At 36.3% G+C, this 11,515-nt stretch overlaps 1 protein-coding gene across 1 annotated transcript in view; it reads right to left on the bottom strand.

The window, feature by feature from the left end:
- LOC108689968 (AT-rich interactive domain-containing protein 1B-like) overlaps positions 1-8,848 on the bottom strand; it is a 21,399-nt gene extending 12,551 nt beyond the window's left edge. The window contains exons 1-3 of the mRNA XM_018196989.1: positions 8,422-8,848; positions 7,542-7,803; positions 4,160-4,467 (exon numbers count right to left, since the gene is read on the bottom strand). Coding sequence (XP_018052478.1) covers positions 4,160-4,467; positions 7,542-7,803; positions 8,422-8,848 — 997 coding nt within the window. The remainder of the gene's footprint in view (positions 1-4,159; positions 4,468-7,541; positions 7,804-8,421) is intronic.
- Positions 8,849-11,515: the final 2,667 nt, after the last annotated feature.

The following is an 11,515-nucleotide window of genomic DNA, read 5'->3' as shown; positions in this document are numbered from 1 at the left end:
ATATATATATATATATATATATACACATATAAATGACATGTACGGATAATTAAAATCTACAGTGAAACTTAATTTCAATATAAATATGACATACAAATATCACTGGATATTTATACAGCCAATTAATAATTTTCCTGTTTACTACGTATGCGTAGTTGACAAGATCTCACAAAGATTAACAAATCTATGACATTTTATGCAAAATTTATAAACTTTACTTAATAATAATTCATACTCTTACCCAAGAGAAATGTATACTCACGGCGCGGCAAGAAGAAAATGTTGAAATTAAATATAATGAAGAAATATACAAATTAATTGTCACACAACTTCGTAGAATATTAAAAAAGAAGATAATTAATTTCACGCACGATTTAAAATAATTCTATATCTTATCTATATCTTTGAGGTTTTATTAATTACGCTATTAAATATTATCAAACGTCGAGGATGGAGATGATCATGAAACGAAAGATTAATAAGCTCATCTCCTCGGATCAATAATGCCACAACACTTTTCCGATCTACCACACATGATGACATCCGCTTCCGCAAATCTCTCTATGTAGAAACATCGTTTGAACCGTGTAAGTTCCAGTATCGACTCTGACTTGTTGATTTCGCGTGGTGCGATGGTGTATTTATACAGCGTCATCCGCACTTTGACGCGTTCTATCGGAAACAGATATTGTTCATAGCTAGTAAAAATTTAAAAAAATAAAAATTTTAATATATTTTTAAGCAGAATCGAGGTAAATAATCTAAATTAAATCCAAAAAAGTTTTACAATAAATAAACAATGTTATTATAACATTTAAGACAACAAGATTTTTCAACACATATCTGAATCTATTTCTACACAGAATGAGATCTTTATTTTATATTGACGATAATTAATTTTTACAATAGGAAACTTTTATTTCGCGTAATGATTGCTGGTGTCGACAATTTAACGGCAGTTAAGCGATCTTTAGAATTTCGAAGCGTTAAAATCGCGTTACTCTGTCACCGGCGATTACCACTAAAACGCGGTTTTATTTTTGCTTTACTGCTCTCGAGCACGGATGTCCAGGAAATTGTTTCCTCTTGAAGAGAGACGAGAATTAACTCTCGTAGAGCCGGTCTAACAATTTTGTGAGAGAAAAATGCGGGCACCAGAAATGTGAAAGCTGGGTAGAAACTTTAATTCTATTCTTGCATGGTGCTCTCGATTGAACCATGATTACGATGAGAAGAAGAATTCCACTGGCGGAATTGTAATCGTGTTTGCCATAGGGTAACATTCTGGATCGATCCTGCGACACTCGGTCGTCACAAGAGGATCAACGACACTGCGGATCAGCGAAACAGTCGTTTGACACGCGCAAAAGACAACGCGCACTTGTCGAAAGCTACTCTCGGCGAGCTTTCTCGACCGTGTAACGAGTGTGAGCTTCAAGGTGGCTTAGCTGCGAAAATCCGACGGCTGACTGGAGGATTCGCAGACGCGCGCCTTTAATTTAGAAACACGAAGCTCTCGACCTCGCACGCTGCATGCGGTTTATTTGTGCCAGTGGAAATTCGTGTATCATACATTTGTGTGTACGCTGCATGCTTTACGATTTGTATAATGCAGAAGTACTTTTATGCTGAATGCGGCAGGAGTATCATTCTGAGTGTGTAATGCTAGTTATAATTCTCCATGCATTTCCTTTTCCTTGACAGAAAAAGCCCCAATTTAGAGAATCAACGATTTGCTATGTAGTGTAAGAGGAAATGATGTTTTGTGGTTTCCAGTGTAAGGAAACAACGCAAGAGTCAACCACGAAACCACTAACGACGCTGACCGAACTGTTATCGCATCAGAAGTAACCTAGTAATTACCATGACCAAATCATCTAGCCTTGAGTCACTTCATAAATCTTATGTTCGTTTCTAGCAATGTAGTTTAATTTTAATCTTGATTTAACTAATTCATCTTTTCCTAGTTTTAAGGATTAAAAAGGAATAAAGTGTAAGTTGAACCGAAATTAATCTTTTTATACACAATATTTTAATTCTTTTAAACGTGCATAATTGGAATTACAAAATTCTTTGAAAGGGTAATCCGTAATATTTTCTATCTAATATTTTTCGCAATTATATCATAAATTCTTCGCAAAGTTTTAAGATGATTATTTACATTATTATTAAATCAAGGTCGATTTAATTTGTGCTATTATAATTGTAGCTTCAGTTTATTATTGCGTTGCAAATCTGACGAACCGAATCAATGCGCAATTTATAGAACTGTAAAATGTATTTGAAAATTTACACATAAATATTATTAAGCACTAAGATTTGCTTTGAGTATAGGATTCTTTCTCTTATTTACTTCATTTCTCTTTTTAATTCATAATTATTCTATACGTATATATGCGTTATACAAATTGTAAATATTAATATAATGATAAAAAATTTTCAAAAAGAATTAATATCAATATTTACAAGAAAGAAGATAAGTCTTTAAGAAATTACGAATGGTGAATGACAAAAAGAAGAAAAAGAAAATTAATCAAATTTAGATTTAGAATCTAGCACTGCACTTAATCGGATTTGCTTAAGCGACAATATCGTTTCTCAAGTACAATAGGATTGTATAATAAAGACGCATTAAATCATTAATGCTTTGCAACTTCATCCGGAGGTTACTACCCTTGGGACCGTCTTGCATATTTTAGTGCCGGTAATCCAGCATGATTTTCTCCCACGCCCTCAAACGTAAATCCACACTACTATTTAGCTACTATTTTCGGACGCATCGCGTCAACTATTGGATGGCTTTTCGCCCGTGAAAAGTCCGCAGTGCGAGATAAATCGCACGTTTTATAGCGTTCTAATAAAATCTTTGAGGAATAAACGCTATTGAGCACAGAACATTTTCTAAAAGATTTTCTTGAACATTTCCTTCGTAAATTTAATAGAAAAAGAAAAGAAAGAAAGAAGAAAGATCGTGCTAACGCAAGTGGGTTACAAAATACATAAAATAAATTATACAGTGAGATGTTATTGAATGGAATAAACGCGCAACGCTCGATTTTCATATGATTAATGTCCATTTCTACCAGTACAGATTAATTTTAATCTCGATATTTAAATGTAAAATGCTTAAATGTAAATGTAAATTGCCATTGAATGATACAGTATTGTTGTCGATTTAAAAGTAAATTTTGCATAAAAGGAAATAGGCCATTCTTAATTATAACATGACAAATTTCCAAATATTTTATAAACAAAATATTTATAATCTAGACTTTTATAAACACAAATAACTAATTAACTAAAAAGAAAGAATAATAAACATATTATAAAATTCAATCTTAAAATAATATGATCAATTGTGTATGTGTCTTCTCATATTTAAATAAAATAATAAAGTATATAATAACACAAAAAAAAAACACTTAAAAACTCATTTATCACATTCTGTTATAATACTGATCCGAGATGGTCCAAACTGATATATAAGTAAAGATTATGCGTTTCTGTATTAAGTATCAAGCTGCTCGCCCTGATGAAGTGAACTGCAAAGTTCACGAAACGTTGGCATTCCAAGAATGGATCTGGACACGGAAGAAATCCGCGAAGCGCATAATCTTCATATAGAAAGGACCCGTGAAAGTCTCAAGAATATAATATATAAGTATAATGAACAAAATTTTTAAAGTTTGCTTCACTTGTCCTAATTTTTAGTCTGGCAAAATGGACGTTATAATGACCATTAAAGCAATTTAGCGCTTAATGACTTCATTATCTGTACGTAAAATTTACGTAGCATTTTGGAATTAACTCTCACGTAGTAAGGTTAGTCCGTTGATCACATGAAAAAATAAAACGATATATATCTGTTTTATTATCAATACCTTCATAAACTGATTTATAACGGTTTGATTAATAAAACAGATTTATAAACTCCTGTGTTTTTTTTATTCCAGTTTTATTTAAATCGATATTCCAGAGACTTTAACAAAAGTGTCACTATTTTTATTTCAGTATTTAAATGTAACTTATTTTTTATCTTTTTCTAGTTTTTTAAGAATTAAAAAAAGATAACGAATAATTTAAATCAAAATTAAAGTTAATTCATATTGATAAAAATATGAATATAAGAATGACGAATTTATTGTCACAATCGACTCACCCATGTCGTCAATTATAGGCGCCATTCGCAGCGTAACACCAACCAGGAGTAAGGACATGGCAAGCAGAAGACAAGCGGTAGCGACGATCGTCCATCGTGCACGAGGTGGAAGTTCCTCGGGATCGACGAGTTCCTCTTCCGGGCAGACGGGTTCGATCTTGCGTCGTTTACGTTTGCGCTTTCTTCGCGGTCGGTGATACCTTCCCTGAGCTTCGTCTACCTTCTCCGGTCCGCTCAGAGTCTCCTCTTCCTCCAGCTCGTCGGCTACGTTCAACGCCACGTAGTCGTCGTCGTCATAATGAATTTTTCTGAAAAAAATATCGAAAAATCAAAAAAAGATTCTTCTCTGTCAATAAATATTTACTTGGAAATATCGAGTGAGTGACGATTTACTTTGAAACGACACATGCAAAAACCGCACGAATAATAATATATATAACAGACTATTGTTTCCATAACTGCGGTTATATTGTTCATCGAATCGTTATTCTCCAGCAAAACCATTTCAGAAATGAAACGTGCGAGTACTCTGGCTGCGTCTGACGTTTCATTTGAATGAAAAAAATAACGTTTCCCTTGTGTACCTCATGTAGACATTCAAAAATAAACTTTTTCCCTCTTGAATTGTCTAATAATAGAAAACAAATGTTAATATAAATTTACAAATTACATTGTCTAACAATAGAAAACAAATGTTAATACAAATTTACAAATTACATTGTCTAACAATAGAAAACAAATGACAATATAAATTTACAAAATCTTAAAACATTTTTAAAAAGTCTATTTTAAAAAAAGAGGTTATTTAAATAGAAATTGAGAGCTTCGTCTTTTTTTAAACTGTTCTTGCAATGAAATTTCATATTCATTTTATAAATATATAAAACATTCATTTTCTGAATAAAACCGAGCTATCAATGTCGTTAATTAAAATCTACATTCATTCGCACTTCGTTCGTAATTTGAACAGCGGAACACGTTTTCGACTTTAGTACTGATTGTAAAGGCTCGAAAAAGGGCGAGCGACGAACGAGTATCGATCATCATAGTACTTGCATTGTTCATGAAACTTGAGAAGTCGCCGTACCGCGGGTGGCGGTGACTGAAAAGCCAACATTCATTGTTATGTATCGCGTACCCTCAATCGAGACTTGGAATTAAGTACGTTACTCCATTTTCGATCAACAGAAGCGATTGAACGGCACAAGATCGGAAACTCGCAAAAATCAACCATGTTTTTGCAATAAGGAATTAAGAAACGTGTGAAATACATGAAAATAATAAATCTATTATATCTTCACGTACCTTTCGAAATTTCAAAGTCAAAATTGAAATTTGATTTTAAAGACTTTTAATTAAATATATGATTTTATGGATATCATAAAAATGCAGGCTGCGAATAAGTCTTCGTAATATTAAATATGGAAAATATTCCACAAAAAGTGGTTAAAAATAAAAATAGTAGTGAGATAGAGCTATGTATAGTTTTGCTGACGTATTAAAGATAATATAGAGCATCAAAGGAAAATGTATGAAAATTTGCGGTAAAATTGTTCAACTTGTTTTCTATCGTATATCGAAGCTCGGTAATGTACGGAAAAGCGGGCCAGCAATTCGATATTCACAATGGCCAACGAGAAGCAGACCTCGGTATCGAGCTGAACAAAGAACAATCGTTGCACTATCTACGTCACACACACGAAGGCCATCACGTGCTCTCTGAGTATAATTTTAGAAAATGCCGCTGGAATAGGACGGAAAAGTGGAAAAACGATAACCGAGATGCCAGGACATTATGGAGGAATTGGTTGAAATTCGAAGTAGTGATAACAACCGGCGTGTGGTCGGACAATGGCGATTCACGTTGATTCTCGTATTATCACCGTTTGCACTCTCCGTCGCATCTGTTAAAAGGAATTGGACCTTTCGAAATATATGAATATGTACATTTCATTATTCTGCAGTTATGCGATAAAGTTAATTCCTGGACATTATTAATATAATGTATCCAAAGTTCATTTATTAATAACGCTTATCGGGAGAATCGCGAAAAGCTTATAAATAGAAGTCTCTACTTACAGCGACAAGGTATTTAATTAAGAGGAGATATTCGATAAAGAGAGAAAAGTAAATTGATACACTAGTAGTAGATTTCACTCTATCGAGAAAGACTGTATCAAGTAGTAAACATTGATGTTGAATCAGTCACTCTGACAGTTATTTTCCCGTGCAAAAAAAAATTTCAATTAATATTGTCTCTGTGACATATCGGACAGTTATTTGGTAACTGTCAAGATACGATATCTCGCGATCTTCCACATATATATAGGGTACTCATCATTACGTTTCATTTAACCGAACATATCAAATACAATTTAATAGTACAATTAAAAAATTGAAAGGTATTTCATACTTTTTCAATAAATTAATGGAATTTATATTAATTGCTAAAGCGTTGTGTTATCACACTTAATTAAGTAAACATATTTTTATCTGCGTTATGAAAAATATGGTATTAATTCGGTATTTGGAAAATATGTATTTTTAGGAATTTTAATTAACAGAAATTATTTCTGAAAGTAAACTGTTAAATTATGTGATAAAGCACGAGAGTGTTCCGAGTGTTAAATTGATTAATATAGAACAGTTATTAGAGGCGTCCTTCCAAATCTCATCCTCAGGTTGTCAAAAGCATCTGCCGCACGTAATTTTAGAGATCATTTCGCCGAATTAAAAAAAGAGGAAGGACGCACGGGATATTAAGGCAATGACACCTCTTCATGATTGCTAATCGCCGTCGGCTATCACTTCAGTTTCATTACATGCTCCAACTGAGCGCTCGTCCTTTGTCGCCCAGATGGTTCAGTCGTCAAACCGTATTTGCCGAGAGCGGCATGTGATGAAGGCGCGCAACCACGCACCACGCTGACCCAGTTTCACTGGGTGTACTGGCTTATGCCGAAACCGTGTCTTTCTCTCTCTCTCTTCTCGTGGTCGACCGATCGAATATGGAAGAAGGACAAGAGATGCAGCAACACTCCTGGCGACCTCGTAAACGAGAAGATGGGAAGCAAAGGTTTGCGAGTAGACAAGTTTGCTACTAATAGGTGACTAAAGCTAGAGAACCGCAGCTTTATCCGCAAATGCGAAAACTTTGCCAAGATTTCCTGAGACGTTCCGAATTTCCATGAAAGAGGATAAGTCAGTTCCGGAATTTAAAGTCAATTTGTTCTTAGCGAAGGCGTTTTTATCGCAACGTTCTAATTTTCAGCGTTAAGAAAATAGTATGATTCTAAAAGAAATCTTATTCTTTCTACGAAATCCATTTTATCTTGCCGACGTTTGTTGTTGTCGCTTACAATTGTACACTTGAAGTACTTACAATTGAGCTGCGCTTTGAGAAAAGTAGCAGGCACTTCGGTGCAGCCGCGGATATTCGCAGGAGTCGCCGAGGACTTCTTTAGCCCTTTCGAAATTTATTAGGGCCACGTCTTGGTCGCCGTCAATGCCAAGCAGCTCGAAGCGCGAATCGAGGCCGGCGTGAACATCTTGGACGACGCCTTGGAGAACATTTGGGCTCCTCGAATGCCTGCGCTTCTTTCGAGGGCTTCGAGGACTTTCGGAGGCTCTTCTCCGTCCCCTTCCTAGAACAAAAAGAGCATGATTAGAATATCGGTCAGCCTTCATCAATATTTAACAAAATTAATAGTAAATATTTTCGTTGCATTATTTTTATGCATCAAGCCAAACCGGAGAGAAAATTTTGTATATTATTTTTATTTTTTTTACAATATATTTATATTTTGTTTGTATTTTTTTTCTGTTTGTATCTCGTATCTTTTATTATCACTTTCTTTTATTTTCATTTATTTTTGTTAAATTTTTCCATTTATATTATTTTTTTATGTTTTATGTTATTTTTCCTTATTTTCGTTCAATCTAATTGTTTTTAGAGGGTTGCCTTATAACAATAATAAATACCTTATTTATCTATTTATAGACTACCAAACATTTTTATTTTATTTAATTTTTTTATTCAGATTCGTGCGTGTGATTGATTAAACTGATTAACGTTTTACTTCGTATATTTATTTTTTTCGTAAATGCAAAGAAAAATCTCTCATAAGAAGATAAATTTCTTCGATTTTATTAGATTGAAAGGATTCAAACTAATTTTTCACTAATATTATCCCCATAAAAAAAAACTAATTCTTGCCTAAAAAACTAATTATGTTATATATATATAAAAACGACACACCTACCATTAGATAATTTATGCTGAGAATGATCCACCACGTTGTTGAGGTAATCACTCTCGCAGGGCGCGGAGTCGTGACGTCTGCGATGATGGCGGTGATGTTGATAATGCTGGCCTTTCTTCTTATTGTGCTGGTGCTGCTGCTGCTGGGAATGATGATGATGGTGATGGTGGTGATGATGGTGGTGATGATTCAACGAGGAGGAGGCCGTCGAAGTTGAGGTCAATCTAGGTCGACGCGGACTGGTGGGCGCGCTGCCGGAACGTCGGCTAAGCGTCGACGACGCCTTCATCGCTTCCACTTTTGTCTCCACCAGGGCAGCGAGGACAGCCTCCAAACGCGCCACTTCCATGCCGCCGCTGCCGCCATCGTCCGTCGATACCGCCTTGTCGGCGACGTCGGAAGTCGACGGCGTCACCGTCACCGTCATCTCTTCACCTGCCTTCGCCGCCGCTGTCACATCACCACTTTCATCGGCGGCGATCGTGGCGATCGCCGTCGTGCGATCGGTTGTGCCGCGGGAACGATCGGCCCGCTGCCGAAACGATCACAAGCCCTCTTCCTTCCGCTTCGCCGCGACGGCACTCCTGTTGTCCGCTGATGACAGTTCCTGCAGGAAGCGCGACAACATGAAGCCAATGCCTGTGTCACCGACCGCTGGACCAGAGACAGAGATAGAAAGCGAGAGAGCGACGTTGTTCTCTCTCGGCCGCGCGATTCCTTATCGGTTACTATCGTCGCGATGTTGTTCCGTTGGCCGTACCGTTCATTAATCTTCCGTAGGATTTCCGGGCGACGCTACTAATGATCTTCTTCCCCGATAACGGTAACAGCTACAAGCCGCATAAAAGCTGGTAATCACCGTCGTTCCAATACGTCCGCATTAGCAGCCAGTGCTTCTTGCATCAATGGCCGTGTGAGGGAAGTTTCTTTCTTCTTCACTGAATCAAAAACGAGCCAGGCTAAACACTCGTTTCTATTTCTCTCGCGTGCCAAATGATGCGCGCAATTTATGTAAATATCTTGATACTTGCGCAAACATCTTACCGGCAGTATCTAACTCGATTCTGTTTGCTTACCGCTAATTGCTCTACTTGGCAAGAAAGATGAACATAGATAATTCTTTATTTGTTCCAATTTCTTGTGCTTCTCGTCGCTGCTCCGCAACGAATCCAAAATCGAGGAGATTCGAGATCCCCCGCAGATGTAACTGCACACCCAATTAGCTCGCTCAGGCGTGCTCGCCACGTCAGAAAGCAGTCTGAATTCGTTCTGTTGCCTGGAGCCAATCGATGTTCGGCGAACCGTTCTTGGCTGCAACGGTCAGCTTCGCGATGCAAGTCTTAGCCGGATTTGCGCTCCATTATCGGCGATGGCCGTACATTATCTGATGGCAAATATCAGATGATTCGCCGTGTTCGACGAGATGGATGATTCCCCGCGGTTGCCGTAAATTTCTTCCAGCGGCTCCGCCGGCGCTTGTGTTTCCATCATACGCGAGTATCTCTTCCACAAGTGTCTGCTTTATAGGATGATTAATTGAAGCCACTATTTGCGCAGATGTGTACGCGCGAATAATCGAAAGCACTCGATAAACCCGATATCGCTTGCCGGTGTCGCGTTGCGTTTCTTAGTTTCTCATTGCAAAGTCCATTACACCAGTGAATACAATTTTAATGCGACGAAAGATAATCTTCAATCACTCATCGATTTTCCACGATTGGCTGCGACGCCCCGATGCTCTCGAAATACTTGACATCCTTTAAATCACCAAGAATACACACTTGAGTATCATTTGGTGACACAAACAATCAAAGATATATTGTATTTATGTGTTTCGCAAACACAAAATCATGCTCGTGACGCGATTATTGAAATATTTAAATCGAGGAAATCTATTTAAGACAGAATATAAAGCAGCAACAGTGATGGATCGACTGCTTCCTTTCAAAACAGAATCAGAATCACGCCGGTGGTACTCGTTTCTGCTCGAGCGATTTCTCATGACCTATTCCGACTACCCACTAGCACCCCAATAGCAAATGACCCTGTTCCTTCGTTCGACGCAATGCGAGGGATGGCCGAAACACGCAAACTATGTCCGATTAGAATGCGGTATGACGGGTATGATTGCGATATGACGGGTGGAAGTCATCCTAATTGATTAGGAATTATCTAAATTCTGAAATAAATTCCGAAACTTTTGGGGTTTGAGATAAAATGTTCTGAGTAAAAAATTATTAACTATATCAATATGATCGCATAATCGAACTATTATATCCGATAATTTTAGATTCTGGTGTACCCTGAATAGCCATGAATATCGTGAGCATTATATTCTATATATATATATTCTCTGGACATTGTCGAAAAGCGCTCCAGGAATGTTCTCGATGGTCAATAAATAATCAAAATCCATTTCATCATCGATCTAAATTATTCTAATAATACGGTTAAATTTAGTTTAACACACATTATAGGTTTAAGAAAATTATTGCACACGAGTATAAAAATGTTACCGCAGTATTTCAGCGACGAATATATATAAATTACACATATTATAAAATCTAATAAAGTTTTTAAACATAACTTTATAAAATTCAAAAAATTTTGCATCTCTATATACTCTTAATTGGAACAAAATAAAAGTCCTGAAATACAACTTTATAACAAAATAAAATTTTGTTTTGACGAGTATAACTTTATAATAAAACAAAAGTTCTTAAAAATATAACTTTATAAATTTAAAAAAACTTTTAATTACATCTCTCTATATATAGACTCTCAACTTTAACAAAATTAGAAAGAAATTCTCTAGAGTACTCTCTTTATAATTTAAATATGGTGAGAGGAGGATAAAATTCCTCTTTTAATAAAAAGCGATAAACAATGGAGTAAATGAAGTAGCTTGTTGGGAAACATCTATAGTCTCTATAGTCTCTATAGTCTCTAGCGTCAAAGCATTTGAAGGACTTGATTGGCTAGCGCAACACATCAATACGCTTTGACAACTGATTAACCATAAAATTACCCGATGCATGGATGTACCGAGAATGTTGAACTATGTAGGGACTCTCCCGCGCTTTGAGTCATTCGA

The sequence above is a fragment of the Atta colombica genome, unplaced genomic scaffold (assembly GCF_001594045.1).
Source record: "Atta colombica isolate Treedump-2 unplaced genomic scaffold, Acol1.0 scaffold288, whole genome shotgun sequence".
Classification (NCBI taxonomy): Eukaryota; Metazoa; Arthropoda; class Insecta; order Hymenoptera; family Formicidae; genus Atta; species Atta colombica.
Note: the sequence above shows the minus strand (reverse complement) of the source record. Positions and strands in the feature narration are given on the sequence as shown.